The sequence below is a fragment of the Petaurus breviceps genome, unplaced genomic scaffold (assembly GCF_028583685.1).
Source record: "Petaurus breviceps papuanus isolate PSGF00001 unplaced genomic scaffold, PetGlider_PUasm1.0 227, whole genome shotgun sequence".
Lineage (NCBI taxonomy): Eukaryota > Metazoa > Chordata > Mammalia > Diprotodontia > Petauridae > Petaurus > Petaurus breviceps.
Genome location: NW_027185896.1, coordinates 17,133,931 through 17,150,576, shown reverse-complemented (window position 1 = coordinate 17,150,576; position 16,646 = coordinate 17,133,931). Strand labels below are relative to the sequence as shown.

Sequence of the window (16,646 nt, the reverse complement as noted above, 5' to 3'; positions counted from 1 at the left end):
CCACACTGGCCTTTTACTTTCTATTTGGCATTCATGGATTGAGAAGTCTGGAAACTGCTACAGCTGCTGGTGATTTACTCTAGTGAAGTCTGTTCTAGCTGCTGCTCCTTGGGGCCACCCTGGGCCTAAAACCACAGCTCAGGAGGGACTGCCCTTGGCTCCCAATGTGCTGCAATGGACCCTTCCTGCCAGCGTGGCAGGCTTCCTTTAGTGGGAGATTTGTTTCTCTCTGTCATTTTGTGGGTTCTGTAGCTACAAATTTTGTTTAGAGTCATTTTTTACATGTATTGGAGGAGGTGGAAGCTGGAGCTGCACCTGAGGTGCACTTTTAAGAGGAGATAAAGGAAGCACTAAACAGAATGAAGAAAATGGAAAAGTAAGTAATGAGACCAAATATATACAGTTCTATGCTAGACGTGACAAAATTATGAGTGCCTTGGAGGATTGTTTACCAAGGCAAAGAAAAGAGGATGATATCAGGGACTTGAGGAAAATTTTGGACTTGACTAACCCTCCCACACATACACACAAAATACTAAAACAACATCAACAGTTACATACTTGTAGACCTACATTTCCTTCTGTATGCAGCTTTTTATGTATACATCCAAGTGTGTTTGGTAAGAGTATTAGTAGGTAAGAAGTATCTACATTTCATGAACACGTATTTCTTTACCATGACAGTATTGACTAAAAGACACAGAGAATACAAGATCCCAGTGTTGTCTGTTGATTTTTAAAATACTTGATTCAGTAGAATAAAATATTGTTTTAAGATTACATTCCATTAAATTGCTTCCCATACATACTTCAGAATTATTCAAGCTTCCTTAAAAAGTACAACTGTGGCCAGGCCAACAAAATCGTAACTCCTAGCTTAATGTCTCGTCTCCATAGTCCTTTTTTCTTATGTATATAACTCCATGGTTTTGATTCTTAAAATTTTGTAACTGTAAATTCTAGCCTTCCTCATTCTGAGAAATGTAACTGAATTAGTATTTCTTGCTATAGAATATATGCAATTTATAAATATATTAATAAGTAAGGCCTTATCCAATTTATTCCCCTTCCTCAGTAGAATCTGAGTTAGTGTTTCATATGTAGATTACCAGTGGGGGTAAAAATCCCTGAGCACCTCTACAAAGTTTTTGATACTTTACTTTTGAGAACAAGGCACTACTGGTACTTCCCTAATAAATGGCATATACTCCAGTATCATGTAAGGTTAAATTGCCCCTTACTTTATACTTTCCCCCTAAAACACCAGCCACAAAAACTTGCTCTTCTTTGACCAGTAGTTTCATAGATAAGTAGAAAAACCAAATGAATACTCTCTATTTCATGAAAACTCATATTTAAACTTGAAATAAATTAAATGGAAATTAAGTTTAGACCAACAAATTCCACCAGATAACCATGATAAGCTCTGAATTCTTTATTGACATAAATATAAGTTTGTCATAAATTAGAATATAAGGGAAGAAGATACCATTAACAACTGTGCATAAGCCACCTCCAGAGAGATGTGATGAACTCTAAGGACAGATTGAAGCATATTTTTTTCTTAAATAAAAAAAAGTGTTTTGGTTTTTTTTTTGGCAACTTTGCTAACGTGAAAATGTTTTCCATGACTTCATATGTAAAATGGGCGTTTATTTCTTGCCTTCTCAAATTAGTGGGAGAGTGGATGAGTGGGTAAAGGGCAGAAAAGAATTTGGAATTGAAAATAAATTTTTTTAAAAGAAGCAAACAAACGACTACAGGTAAGTGGAGAGTTCTTGGCCAAAGAAGAGGTGTAAGTGATCATCAAAGAGAAAACAGACACTTTCGGTTGCAAAAAAATTGGAAAGTTTTTGCATGTGCATGCACACACACACAAACATAGAAAAAGTAAAGTAGAATTGGGAGGGCAACAGTTAACTGGGGAAAAAATCTTGGCAGAAAAATTCTTTAATGATAGAGATCTGATATGTAGCATGTATGGGAAAGTGATATGAATTTTTTTTCAAAATCTTATTCTGAACTTAAACTCAAAATAAAATGGGCATGTCATTATACAGTGGAATAGAAAAAGAAGTTTGTACATGAAACTACAAAACTATGTGCTCACCTTTTCTTTTTAAATTGTAACTTTCAGTGCTATCCTGCTTGGTTGATTATTTCTGGTCTTTTCCATTAATTTTTTTACAAAATGATCTAGAAACTTTTCTTTCTCTTCATTTTAAAAAAAATACTACTTTTTGTATCAGTTACCTTCTAGAAATTTTTTCTGACCATCTTGTTTATTAGTGCTCTCTCCTTTCTCAAATTATAATTTTCTGATTCCTTTCCTGCCCACCCATTCCCACAAATTAGAATACAAGCTGCTGGAGAACAGGAATGATTTTTCCTTTTCAATTTTGTATATGTAGTACCTAGCATACTTCCTGCTTTAAATTTAGTCATGCAGTGAATAGAGAGCTGGGCTGGAGTCAGGAGGACCTGAGTTCAACTCCACCCTCATACACTTACAAGCTGTATGACCCTGGGCAAATCACTTAACTTAGGTTTGCCTCATCTGTAAAATGTGTAAAAAAAAAAAAAAAGTAAAAATAATAGCACTTACCTCTCAGTGTTATTATGAGATAATGAGATAATATTTGTAAAGCAGTGCTTAGCACATAGTAAGTGCTATATAGATCTTAGCTATTATTACTACTATTGGTTCTCTAACACATGATTCTCAAGCAACATCACCAAAATAGTTTTTCTGGGAAAAGCAAGAACAAGGCTTATTGATAGTCCAGGTTGGAGGTTGGGGGAGACAGCTAAGGTCGTATCTGGTGTAAAGGCAGGAAGTGACAACAAAATCTTTCTTGTCACATTTTTTCTCTTACAGAGTCCTCAACTTACACAATCTTTGGGAAGTGCTATATACCCAACTCCATCCTTTCACCCTATCAACGGGACTTCTGGCCTTCAAAAAGACCACACTGCAACATGCCACATCAATGGAGTGATAAACTGGTTGGTTGTTTTTTTTAGTTTACATTACTTCTCTCTTTTTTTTTTTAAAGAAATACTATCTGAACTTATTAAATATGACTTAATAATTGTCTTAAATAGTGTTGTGATTTGATAAATAGAAAAATGAGACTTCCTATTCGGGCTTCACAAGGAGTTTATCCCAGCTCACATGGTTTTAGTATCTAATTCCAAATTTATTTTATTTATCTGCTTTATGGTGTAGTGAGGATAGTAATTATCATTATCATAATAATAATTATCATTATTACTATTATATATTAATTTTCCTAAGTGTGCTCAGGCTCTGGGAATTCTTTTACTCTAACCGAATATAAGATACTTATAAACCACAATATCAATCAATTAATTTACAATATATCTGGCAAGATGACTGACTTCCAGTGAGTTGGTTCTCATAGAACATTCAGTTACAGAGTGGTAGTTTGTTTGATGAGCACAGAATTCTAAGACTTCCTCATTCTAGAAATGCATCCCATCCATACAGGGACTTAGGTTGTTTTGCCTGTGTGAATGTGAGCAAATTTGGATGGATTGTAATCTGCAGCATCAGAGGGAATAACCACATTTATTAGGTTATAGATCTGTTGCAGTTGGGGAAAGAGAGTTTTCCATTGAAGAATAACGTAAGTAGGGGAATTAGTCATCAGTCATAAGAATATTAAGTTTATGGAACACTCCACTGATGGCTATTTTGTACAAATAACTTATGTTATAAATTTTTATCTACTTTTAACAGCACTATGTGTGTGCCTTTTTAGAAATATTTTTGCCTTGTTAAATTTTATGATGATGGTTATCCCATTTATCACAGTTGTTTTCTTCACCTTAAGCCAGCAGTGCTCTGTTTTATACCAGTAATACTATGTAATAGATAATTAACATAATTAGAGAAAGAAGCCTGATAATATTATTTGAAAACAGTGTTTTCCACCCTCAGTCTTGATCTTGGTCATGCTTATCCCCAAAATCCTATTATGTAGACCTTTGTACTTTTGTTTCAAAGAATATATAATCATATTAACAATCTTTTGAAGAAAAATAAAGATTACAGTAATGGTTAGAAATAGATTAGTAATAGACTTTTTAATGGGATTTGAGTTTGAGAATACTTTTGTAGACCTTAAAATTCAAAGTGATAAAAGTCAGCCATGCCATTTGAAAAATTCATGTGATCCTTCAAAACATTGATTAATGTGGAACTGATCATTGTTTATCTTTATTATAATGGAGGGTCCATTTTGGAGGGAAGGAGATAAATGACAGTGAAAAAATTACAAAAGGCATCAATAGATCTTTTTTTTTTTAAGGAAAATATAACATATTTAAGAATTCTGAAGTGAAAGTTACATAACAAAGTCATAAAATAGAAAAAAAGAATTGCTAGTTTTACCTAGAGATAATACAAAATTGCATAACAATAACCCGTACTGTGTTTGGAAATTGTAGGGGACCGACATACATTTAAAGCACTTTGTGAACTGCAAAGAGCTATTTAAATTATTATTAAAGAGAAGTGATATTTTTAGCTAATTATCAAGAGTTACTCTACAGATTATTTGTCTAAATGATAAATTCATTAGAACTAGATAATCCTCTGTAGCTACTCTGTAGAGATTGCCTATGTAAGTGATAAATTCCTTAGAATTAGATGATCCTCTCCCTTGGATAATTCTAGAGGGACTCTAACTGGAGTCTCAGAAACCTTTTGTCAATTTTCCTTGTCATTTACTAAAACTTTTGACCTTATACAGGGTGTCCCCAAAGTCTTAGTTTAAATTGTATAAAAACTTCAAGGATACCCTTTATCTACTCAGTGATTGTAAAATTAAAAAATTTTAAATTACTGCTTATTCTGTTCTAGATTTTTTGATTGATACTTTCTTTTGGAGAAGCGACCAGGTTAGATTTTAAATCACTTAAAGTAAATGATCTTTAAGGTGATTAATGTCACCTTTTTTATGGTGATTCTTATTTATTTCTGTTTTCAGCCAGAGCATTTTCTCTAGCCTTGTTCATATAATTGAGGGGGGTGGCATAGTGTATTCAGGGGCTTTGAGTCTTCATTAGGACAGTTAAGTGGTACAGAAGATAAAGAGTACTGGGCTTGGAGTCAGGAAGGCTTATCTTGCTGAATTCAAATCTGACCTCGGACACTTTCTAGCTGTGGGACCTTGGGTAAGTCACTTAATCCTGTTGACCTCAGTTTCCTCATCTCTAAAAAGAACTGGAAAAGAAATGACAAACCCCTTGCCCATCTTTGCCAAAAAAAAGTCAAATGGGGTTGCACATAACTGGAAAAACAAAGTCCTCATTGTTTTCCTCCAGTGGTAGGAAAGGTTAAATATGTTAATATTATTATGAACTTGGGCACTTTTTCCTTTTAAAACTATTCATAGACATAGTCAGTCCAGGCTGCCAACCTACAAGTCAACCATGAAAGCACCTGAGGTGCTTTTTCCAAATTTAGCCTTGCATCATGCAGGTCTGATAATATTTTGCTTGCATATGTAGAAACAAATCATGCCCTAGAAAATATTAGGTTTCCAACCAAAGCTACTAAGTAATTTGAAATTATTTTCATTATAATTGGTAAACATTCTCATAATGGTATAATCCCAGGTAATTCATAATTGTCTTTTTATCCAGTATGGAAGTACTGCTTCCTTCTTGGGGCAATTTTCTTATTTTGATATTGCCATGTTCTATGTAATTAGGATGTCTTCGTCACTAAATCTAGTTTGCAGTATCCGTCCAAGTCACATAATAATTACTTTATGTTAATATTTTTTACTACTATATACTTTGTTCTTTCAGAAAGGAACTTTTGTTTATTCTAGGGTGATTTCTGTGGAGTTTCTTAGTGTAGTTACTATATAAAAACTCAGTATGAGTTTAATAATTTAATGTTACATCTTATATTAGAAGTTTTGACTTAACGTTTTAGTCTCTGTGTATCTGCTTGAGCACAGAGTTTAGGAGTCTGGAAACCTGGGTTTATATGGCTCTACTACTGTACAAGTCATTTAAACCTCTCCTTATCAATTGTAGTTGCTCATATATAAAATGAGAACATGATTTCATCTGCCCCTCATATTTCACCAAAGTTGTTTGTCTCAAATAAGGACTTTGAATTATAAAACATTGTATAGTGCTATATGATGAATGACAGAACAAAGCCTTCTGCTTTTCTCTGTCCATATATAACTTCAGTCCTGATTCAGAACTTCATCACTTTTTTGCCTGGACTAGTATAATAGCTTCCTATGTGGCCTCCCTCCCTTTATTCTTTCCCTGGCTGTCTAATCTATCTTTAATACAGATGCTAAATTGATTTACCCCCAAAAAAATAAATAAATAAATATATGAATAAAAATAAGTTGATTTACAAAATACAGATCTGGTCATCAGGCCAGATTCCTCTTCTTAAAAAGTCTTCATTGGCTCCCTATTGTTTCCACAATTAAAAAAAAAATCATCAGTGTGACCTATACACCCTCCAAAATCAAATGAGATAATAGTGCTTAGCACAATTGTGGATGCTTAATAAATGCTGATTCCCTCCTTTCCTCCCTGCCTCTAAAATGTGACTCCCACTCAACTTTTCAATCTTATTTCATCTTACTTCCCTTTATATATTTCTTCCTGTGAAATTCACGTACTAGCTATTCTTCATTCATAACATCCCATCTTTTGTGCAAACAGTGTTCCACATCTGGAACATAATCTCTCTTTACCTCTGACTGAGAAACCCTGAGTTTCTTCAAAGTACAGCCTAGAATCCACTTACTACTTTAAGAGACCTTTCCTCATTTGCATGCCATCTCCCTAAAGATATTAGCACTCCTTCTTCAAATAACTTTTATATACTGTACATAACTTACTTGTGTGCATAATATATCCCCCAAAGTAGTATGGAGTTGGCATTCAACAAATCTGAAAGTGCCCTGGAACATTTTTTATTGATAACTTTTTTTTTTGCCTTTTGGAGGGCAATTGGGGTTAAGTAACTTGCCCAACGTTACATGGCTAGTTTTGTGTGTGTGGGTGTTAAGTGTCTGAGGCCGGAACCGAACTCGGGTCCTCCTGACTCCGGGGCCAGCGCTTTACTAACTGCACCACCTAGCCGCCCCACATCTTTTGATTTTTATGTCACTCCCTGCCACTATATTCTTTTCTCACCCAAGAGTTTCTCTTCTTTCTTTTGTAACTTCTTTTTTCAACCCATTTATGTAAGTATTTCTTTCTAAAAGATGAGGTTTTAAAATAAAGAGTTACTAATACAGGTCTTCTAGTAACTTTTTTATCTTATCTTTTTTTTTAAGCTGCCCCTCTACTTAGTTGTCTTTATTGCTTCTCTACCCTTTCAAATCTTCAGTTTTTCTCATTGATAGTTTATATCCATTTTTTTTCTTTAATTTCCAGTGTCCTTCATGTGGGTAAAGTTTCTGAAGCATAGTTGAACTTCTTCTTTTATCTAGGTTGTGGGTGCTTGTGTAGGCATTTTTTCTTCTGGTCTTCACTCTTAAAAATATCATGTAATTTTCAACACATAATTAAAATTTTTAATATCATTAAATTCTAGCTATTATAAGGACAGTGTCCAGAAAAATTACAGCTTGGTAGGAGTTACCCCTGGGCCCCTTACCCTTATGGATCATTCTCCATCCTTCAAGACCTTACTTGGCCTCCCCTGGTGCTGTTTTCCTCGAATTCTGAGTGCTAGCTGCCCCTAGGAAGTCATATATCCCTCCTTCTAAGGAAGAAAGCTTCCTCTCTTGGCAAACAATCTCTCAAATAAGCCAGCCTTCTGATACCCAGACTTTGCCCATGCTAAGCCTATTGTTAAGGCTTGATCTCCCACCATAGGTTCATACCTCCTCCCCTAAAAGAATGCTCTTTAGTGGCACCATGTCCATCCTCTTTAGAGCTCTACCTTCAACTTCCTTTCCCACAGCCCCTCTTCTTGCCAATAAATAACAGTAATCATCATGCCTTTATTCTCCAACCATGAACTTGGTAGGGGTACATCAACCATTACTAAGCCCTTTTTAATAAGGGGGCTACTGTATCATTTCATTGTATTAAATGTTGCTCAGAATAAATACTCTATTGAATAGGACCTAGACATTTTTGTCATGTAATTAATTCTAATATCTATAAGCAAATTATTTTAATTTTTTCACTTGGTAGTCAAAGTTTGGCTTCACATTTATTAATATTATTTAATTGGTTCCTAGTTTACTATATACCCTTTATTAAAAGCACATTGAGAGGAAGCATGGCTTAAAAGACAGCTTACTTCCAAACCAGGGAAATCTAGGTTCAAGTCCCACCTCCAGTACATATTGACTTGGTCACCCTGAGCAAATCATCCAGCCTTTTTGGGGACCCCTAGAGAAGTCACCAACCTATGATTAAGTTGAGGAAGTGTCTTACCAGTGGTCTCCTACAGCCAGAGAAATCACGAATCTGTTCTTTGTACCCAACCCTATTCTTCAACATTGCTGCATGTTTTGTTGACATGTACTTTCAGTGTTGACAGTTAATATTTCTCGTATTTCAGTGGATCTCATCTCATCAATGATTAGTGCAATCATTCTCACAATTAGTGCTAATTATTAGCCATCCTCTTCTTGTATTCTGTGATTCTTGTCACACACATACGCACACTCACGGCAACCCAAAGTTAGAGGCTTTTCTCTATAACTCTTTTAATCCTCTTTGAGCAGCAATAAAATACTTTTTTCCTCTCATTCTTGAAAAATAACTAAACCACCTAATTTTACAATCATACATTTCCTTTATGACACTTTGCTACTTCTTGAATATAAATTTATTTTGCTTGTTTTGACAGCTAACTACTTCCCTTACCTCTTGCTATTCTGAAACCCATAACATAATATGGATGTTGCTTAGAACTTAGAGAGGCAGTGTGGGAGTGTGGGAGAAAATTGACATATGGCTTCATTAATTAATTTAAAGTGAGTTATCAGTGTATCACATATACCCCTACAATACAAATACGTAAAAGTATGTTTCAAAGTCAAATAAAAAGTAGTCTTTGAAGACATTTTGAGGGAATGACTATGAAATGTGTTAATGATACTTTATTGAATGTAAATCATTACTAAACAAATTTACTTATTTGTATTGATGATTAATGTTAAATTTCTAATAAAATATTTTAATAAAAATTTCTTATGAACCCCTTTCCTATCATATTACTTTAAGCTGAAGTAGCATTCCTGAAGACTTTTTTTCCAGAAATATTACCTTGAAAATAGTAGATCTTTAATAAGCCTTGATATGGTTTAAATGAAGGAAAATAGAAGACAATTCAAAGAATTAAGAGATTACTTATGAAGAGAGAAATAGTAATAGAATAACAAGGTATCAGATTTAACTTTATCTTTTTTTAATTATCAAAGCATACAAATGATTTATTCGTTAACATCCTTCTATACTTATTCCCTTAAATACAAATTCTTCCAATTATATGCTTTATTATACTTTTTATTCTTCACAATGTTTTCTTCTTAGTATGGTGGGTCCATGTTCCTAAAAGAAATTTTATATAATTGTTGTTCCTAGAAGTGTTTTTTCAGGCCTGTCTTCCCTAGAGCCCCTCAGAAAAATGCTCTTGTTTTCCCATCATAATTGTACATTGTACAATTGTGCATCAAATTGTACATCAAAAGTTTTTTCCCCATTATGTCATTGGTCTATGTCATTGCATAAAACTGAAGCCCTGGCTTTACTTGTAATTGCTTTAATGTCCCTGAACTTTTTGTTGCTGTATTTTACCTAAATTCTTATTTAGCTTATTTACCTGTTTAGTTTATTTATAGACTAGAGAAAGAAAGGTTTTCTTTCATAAAACAAAATTACAGAAAAATATTTCCTAAAGCAAAATGTTTTTCAAAGATACAACATAAATTTACTGGGCTTTTTGATCTAATTAAAATGCATTTCTTTTAAGAAAAATATTTTATGACTTGGAAATGACAGACTGAATTGTTGCTAAGTTGTTTATAATTCTCTTATTTTGTTGGCATATTTGGCCTTTTCAGCATTTAATGCTTTTGTATCACAAGCATCACAGCCACTTGAGTTTAAAAAAAAACCCTGCTTAATCAAACAAAACAGAAGTTTTGAAGAACTATGTAGAAACAAGTCTTCCAGACTGGTTTATGCACACTGTTTTGTTGCTCTAGCGTTTTGTTATGTGTCTACTTTTTTTCCACTATTAATTCTCAACTCAGGTGCTTGACGTATCTTGAAATTCTGTTGATCTTTTAACATTTTATATTCTTTGTCTTATCTATATGTACTTTGTCAAAACCAGTTGGATGTGCCTAGATTTTGTCACCCAGGAATTGTACCTATAATGCACTTCGAGCCCATTTGCTTTTTTGTGGTTGACTTAGTCCAAATCCTGTTATGGTAGAGCAACAATTTTAGCATGAGGGAAGCAGGCACAAGCTGATTTCTTTTTTTTTTTTAATGATTTATTTACACTTTTTTCTTTAAGCATTGTCAGTTCCCAGTGGTTACTCCTTCCCTTTAAACCCACTCTCATTAAGAAAGGAGTGCAGTCAGTGCATCAAAGTAAATCAACACTTCAACTATGTCTGAAAACATACTTTGTTCCATACCTAAACTAGCCCAAAAGGTAGGAGCAGGACCACTCTTAAGTGCAATAAAATTCTCAACACAAGGAACCAGCATTGGTTATTGATCTAGGTGAGATAGGAGACATTGGTTTACTTGTGACTCTCTAATACTGTATAACCCCCTTTTTAATGGAAGTGTCGCAAACTCTCTGGATTTTCATTTCATATAAATGAAATGACCTATTAAGGCACTTTCCAGATTCAAAAACTTATAGTTACATGAATGTAAGTACAAGGGAATCTCAAAGGAGAGAGAAATCAAAGTGGGTGGCATAGCCCATCGCAAACACCCAAACATGGTTGTTTTCCAAACATCACTTGTGGTGGATAGACCAAGATGGCTCTTGTACATAAAAACTTGCCTAAAGACTCTGAAGTACAGACATGCAAATTTAATCCCAAAGGCATTTGCTAGAGTCAGTATCATGATAACTACTGTGAAGGGCTCCTTGATTTCTTTTTTTTTTTTTTTAGCTATTGTTTCTGCTCCTGTCCCTGACTCTCTATATCCTGAAATTATTCTGCCTACAAGGAGATGACCTTTACTTGATGGGCCTATTCCACCCAAGTCTAGGATTGTTGGAGGAAGATGAAAAGAACACTTATTAATTAACTTTTTAACATAAGTTTATATTATTATAGGTGTCAACCAAAGAAGTAGAAAAGGCAGGAGGAGGGGAAAGTTCTATTCCACAGAAAATTACTGCAGTAAGGATAAATTAATATAGTCCCTGGAAATACTGCCCTCAGTGGCTTAGCTCTTCCTCAGGCCTAATCTTAAAGAGCTGGATTCAAATCTAGCTTGGCCGCTAAAGTTCAGCAAGTCACTTAACCTCTCAGAACTTCAGTTTCCTCATTTATAAAATGGAACGCCAAGACTAAATAAATTCTAAGGACCTTTCTAGCTCCAAAACACTAATTTGAAACATATAATCTTGTCTTTTCCTATTTGAGACAATTATGCCGGCATTTTACAGATTTCAGATTTTTTAATATTGTAGATGAGAGTTCTTAAAGACTAAAAAATAATCTGGACCAATCTCTTAATTTGACAAACAAGAAATTGAATTGACCTGACAATTGTCAAACAAAATCTATTAGTGTCATAACTTGAGCTTAGAATTCATATCACTCAACTTAAAGATAACAGTAATAATAATAGCAGTTAGCATTTATATAGGTCCTACTACATGTGCCAGACACTGTGCTAAGCATTTTACAAATATTGTTTCATTTGGTCCTAACAACAGTCTAGGAGGTGGATGCTATTATTATCCCCATTTTAGAGTTGAAGTAAATGAGGCAGATAAAAGTTAAGTGATTTGCCCAGGGTCACATAGCTACTAAATGTCCAAGTCTGGATTTGAATTACTGACCCAGTGTAATGGACACTGTCATGCTGCAGTCATGTTTTCCCTCCACTGTTTCCTACTCTCTCTTATTCAATTCCACAAACACTAGGATAATGGACAAATGAAAACACCATATTAAGGGGGGGGGGATCATCTTTTACACTTGAGCCATACTTTTATACACTCTACCTCCTTCACATTATTGGCTCTCTTCCAGTGGTTCTCCAGACTTGTTTTTTTTCATTGCTCACAGAAATGGATGTTTTTCACTGTGGGGAATAAGGACACGCTGGACATTTTATTTCAGTTATCAAGCATTTATTAAATGCTTAATATATTCCAAACACTGTGCTAGATACTACAGATAAATGACAAGAATAAAAGTGCCCCTAAGGAGCATCTATTCCAGGGGTGTATATCCTGTGGCCTTGAGGCCAAGTACAGTTCTTTGCCTGAATCCATACTTCAAAGGACTGCACTTGAGCATCTAGAAGGCCACATGTAGCCTCGAGGCTACAGGTTCCCCACCCCTGATTCTTTTCTATCAGGAAAGATAAAATGTGTGTGTCTAAGTGCAAGTAAACATATACAAAACAGACACAAGCCAGTTTTATTGAAAATGAAATAGCAGCTGGAAGAATCCGTAAAGGCCCAGGGTAAAAAGTGACTCTAGAAAGAAATTAGATAATCTGTATAGAAATTATAGTTAAACCCATGGGATCTTATGAAGTCACTAAGTAAGAGAGTATAAAGAAAGAATAATAGGGGTCCAGATCAGAGCTTTGGGGTGTATCCACATTTAAGGATGAGATGATGGTGATCAGTACAGCAAGGTTCCCTGACACTCATTTCTGGACCTATTACCTAGGCCTAAGGATTCTTCTACTTTTAGAAGAATAAAGGTTTATTCTTCCCCCAATGCTCTTACCCTATTCTTTCTTTACTTCCCTAGGATTCACAATGGAGGAGATGACTTTGTTCCTCCTGTGGACAGAGCTACTGTTGAAACCTTCCCCACACCAAGCCAGGAAGAGCAGACAGCAAACTGGAGCTGGGGGAAGGGCCTGGGAATGTGCAAGTCTCTGGTTGTGGGGAAGAGAAACACAGGAGAGTGAAGTGAGATGACCCTTCAAAATAGATAAAGGTTTTGCAGCTTTCAAGAGGTCATTTTGTTTTGGGCTCTGATGCTTCTTAAAAGTTATTGCAAGGGGTGGCTAGCAGTGAATAGAGCACTGGCCCTGGAGCCAGGAGGGCCTGAGTTCAAATTCGGCCACTTAACACTTACTAGCCGTGTGGTCTCAGGCAAGTCACTTAACCCCAATTGCCCTGCCCTCCCTGCAAGCTAAAAGTGAGCAGAATTTATCTTGGGGGGAAAAAAAAGGCAGGATGTTTTAAATGGATCCAGGAGAGCAGTGTTTATGGCACATCCACAGCATAGCTCTTTGGGAATCATAGAAAATGACCCTCTGTCATTTTTTCCAGGGTAACCACTAATAACAAATATTTAATTGCCCTATTGTGCCAGGTTCTTTGGAAGTTACAAACAATATGAACCATGGCCCTCATCCACAAGTAATTTGTAAAGTACGAGAGAGAGAAAGCAAAAATCAGAGAACACAAAAAAGTAATTAAATAAGAATAAAAGATTTCTGAGTCATCTAAGACAAGAAAAGACTGAACATAATTGGTTGCCAAAGGAATTGTAGAGGAAGTAATTTCTTGAAGGGTTTCTAGGACAGTATTCAGATTGGAATGATCAGTTCACAAAGATGAGATTTGAGCTGGCTCTTAGAAGATTTGTTTTAAGACTGAGAGAAGAGGGAGAAAGTGAAACAGCATGGGCAAAAAATGTGAAGTGCAGGGTAGGTTTGGAAGGCCAGGAGTAAGACAGTTTGACTAAAGTAGAAATTTCAGAAATTGTTAGAAATAAAGCTAGAAAGGTAACTTGAGACCTTTTTGTCGATGGACCTGAATACTAGATCAAAGAATTTAAATTCTGTCCTGGAACAGTGGGGAATAATTGAAGACTTTTGGAACATGAGAGTGACTATAATCTTGGTAAAAAATTGGTGTAATAAGAAGGATACTGTATTGAAGTCAAGTAATACCTGTGTTCAAATCCTGCCTCTTCTTTTTGTTTTTTGGCCTTGTACAACAAGGCACTTAAATCTCTCTGATTGTTAGTTTCTCCATCCATAAAATAAGGGTTAATAATACCTGTAGTACTTAATTCACAGGACTCCTAGGAGAATTACCAAGAGAGAATATATGTAAAACTCTTGGCATAACAATGAGTGCCTTATAAATGTTAGGTACTAAAAGTGTTAGGATTAGTAGCAGTTTAGTACTTTAGTGGATGACATGCAGTGTTTGGAATCAGGAAGACCTCAGCTCAGATTTTGCCTGTCTCTTTACTAGCTTTGGGACCAGGTGAGCCACTTTAACTCTTTGTCCCTCAGAAACCTCCCTAGAGCTTATCTACTAAAACTTACAATGGGTTTAAATCTGTAAGAGTTCCCCATGCCAGTGAAGTCACAGATTCTTCCCATAATTAGATATCATCATCATCATCATCATTACAGGATAGACTGGAGATTAGAGTAGAAAGATATAATAAGTGCTTCCATAAGAAGGTGGTCAAGTGTGAATTAAAATAAAGATATGTATAAGTGATGCTTCAAAAGAAGAATATGTAAGAGTCAGCATGGTGCCATGGAAAGACCATTGGCTCAAGAGTCAGAGAAACTGAATTGTAATTACTCCTCTGACACCACCTAAATAACCTGGGCCATTTCACTTAACCATCCTGGACCTCAGTTTCCTCTCATAAAATAAGGAATTTGGACTGTGTGACATTCAGGGTCCCTTCTTGTTCCTCTAAATTTATGATCTATGACTCATCAGATATGGGAGGAGAAGAAGAAGTAAAAATGACTTCTGAATTTTTAACCCATGTTATAACCAATGTTGATTCTATTATTAGAAATAGAATATTAGGAAGGGATAATTGGTTTGAGTTAGAATATGGAAATGAGCTCAGTCTTCCATATTTTGAGTTTGAGGTAGGACATCCATGAGGTGGGACAGATGGAAATGTGGCCCCAGGAGTTAGAGGAGAAGTGAAAAAATGAAGATGTAAATGTGGATAAGTGCAGAGTTGATACTGTCTGTGACAGTGGATATGGTCCCAAAGCCAGAAAATGTTATTAGGTTTTAGAGGATGGAAGATAGAGGTAGAGAAGTCAAAAGAACTAGCCAGATTAATTTGAAATAATTTGCTGCTTTTAATTTGCTTTGAGCTGAAAAATCAGATTACTGTTATTTTATTTTTTTAAGTAAATAAGTTCAGAATAATAGAATAAAGATCTAAAGGGCGTAAATAAAGTACATAAACTTTATTTTTAATACATGGACTTTGATATCTTTTTTGACTGCTTAGGAGTTTTTTGTGCCATACTTGATGTTTATTTTATCTTTGTTGTCATCATTTGAAGTTGCTGCGTACTTCGTCTCAAAATAATCAAGGTGATATTGAACCATTATTAAGGTTACTGACTCTTTTGAAAAATATCCTGTTTCTATCTTGCTTGCCCAGTTCTTACTTGTGATGAGATGTTACTAGTTGAGATATATTTTAAAAGTACACAAAGAAGAATTTATGTTGCTAAAAAATAGTGCATGAAGCTGCAAGTCAACAAATAATTTATTAAACTCCTGTTACCTTCCAGACCCTTTGCCAAGCACTGAGAATACAAAAAAAAAAAAGCTTTCCTCATTCTACCCCCCCCCCAAAAAATAAATCCCAGTTCTTGAGCTCACATTCTAACTGGGAAGACCACATGAAAACAATTATACAAAAAAAGATATATACAGGGTAAACTGGAATTAATCTCAGAAGAATGGCACTAAGAATAAAGCTTCTTACAGCTGATAGGACTTAAATTGAAATTTAAAGCAAGCCAAGGAAGCCAAGACATGGAGATGAGGAATGAGAGAGTTTCAGGCATGGGGGAAAGCCAGTGAAAGTGCCCAGATTCAGGAAATAGAATGTGATGTGTGATGAACAGCAGGGAGGCAGTGCCGCTGGAAGGGAAGGAGAGTAAAAAGACTGGAGAGGCTAGGAGGGGGCCTGGTGACAAAGAGCTTTGATTGCCAAACAGGAATTTTTTATTTGATCTGAGAGGCATTGGGGTTGAATTGGGGGGGAAGGTGACATAGCCGTGTGCTTTAAAAAGATGTATTTGGCAGCTGAGTGAAAAATGAACTTAAGGCAGGGCAACTGATCTGCAGACCACTGCAGTGGTCCAAGCATTAAAGGATGGGGGCTTCCACCAGAGTAGTGTCAGGGTCAGAGGAGATAAGGGGGCTTGTTGGCAACAGATTAGATAGGAGGGGTGAGAGAAAGTAAGGACATATGGATGACATCTAGGTTGGGAACCTGGATGACAGGGAGGATGGTGGTGCCTTTGATAATAATAGGGAAGTCAAGATAAAGCTGAAGGATTTATTTAGACACCAGAAAACCGAATCCCAAAACTAGTAAGCCAATTCCATCATAGTACCAAAGATATTCAGAAGCCATAATAATGCTTAG

At 35.5% G+C, this 16,646-nt stretch overlaps 1 protein-coding gene across 4 annotated transcripts in view; it reads left to right on the top strand.

Annotated features, from left to right (window-relative positions):
- LOC138167182 (KAT8 regulatory NSL complex subunit 1-like) overlaps positions 1-16,646 on the top strand; it is a 167,692-nt gene that overhangs the window by 93,926 nt on the left and 57,120 nt on the right. For all 4 annotated transcript variants that reach the window (XM_069095944.1, XM_069095946.1, XM_069095943.1 and 1 more), the window contains one exon: positions 2,879-3,006. In XM_069095944.1, the coding sequence (XP_068952045.1) occupies positions 2,879-3,006 (128 nt within the window). The remainder of the gene's footprint in view (positions 1-2,878; positions 3,007-16,646) is intronic.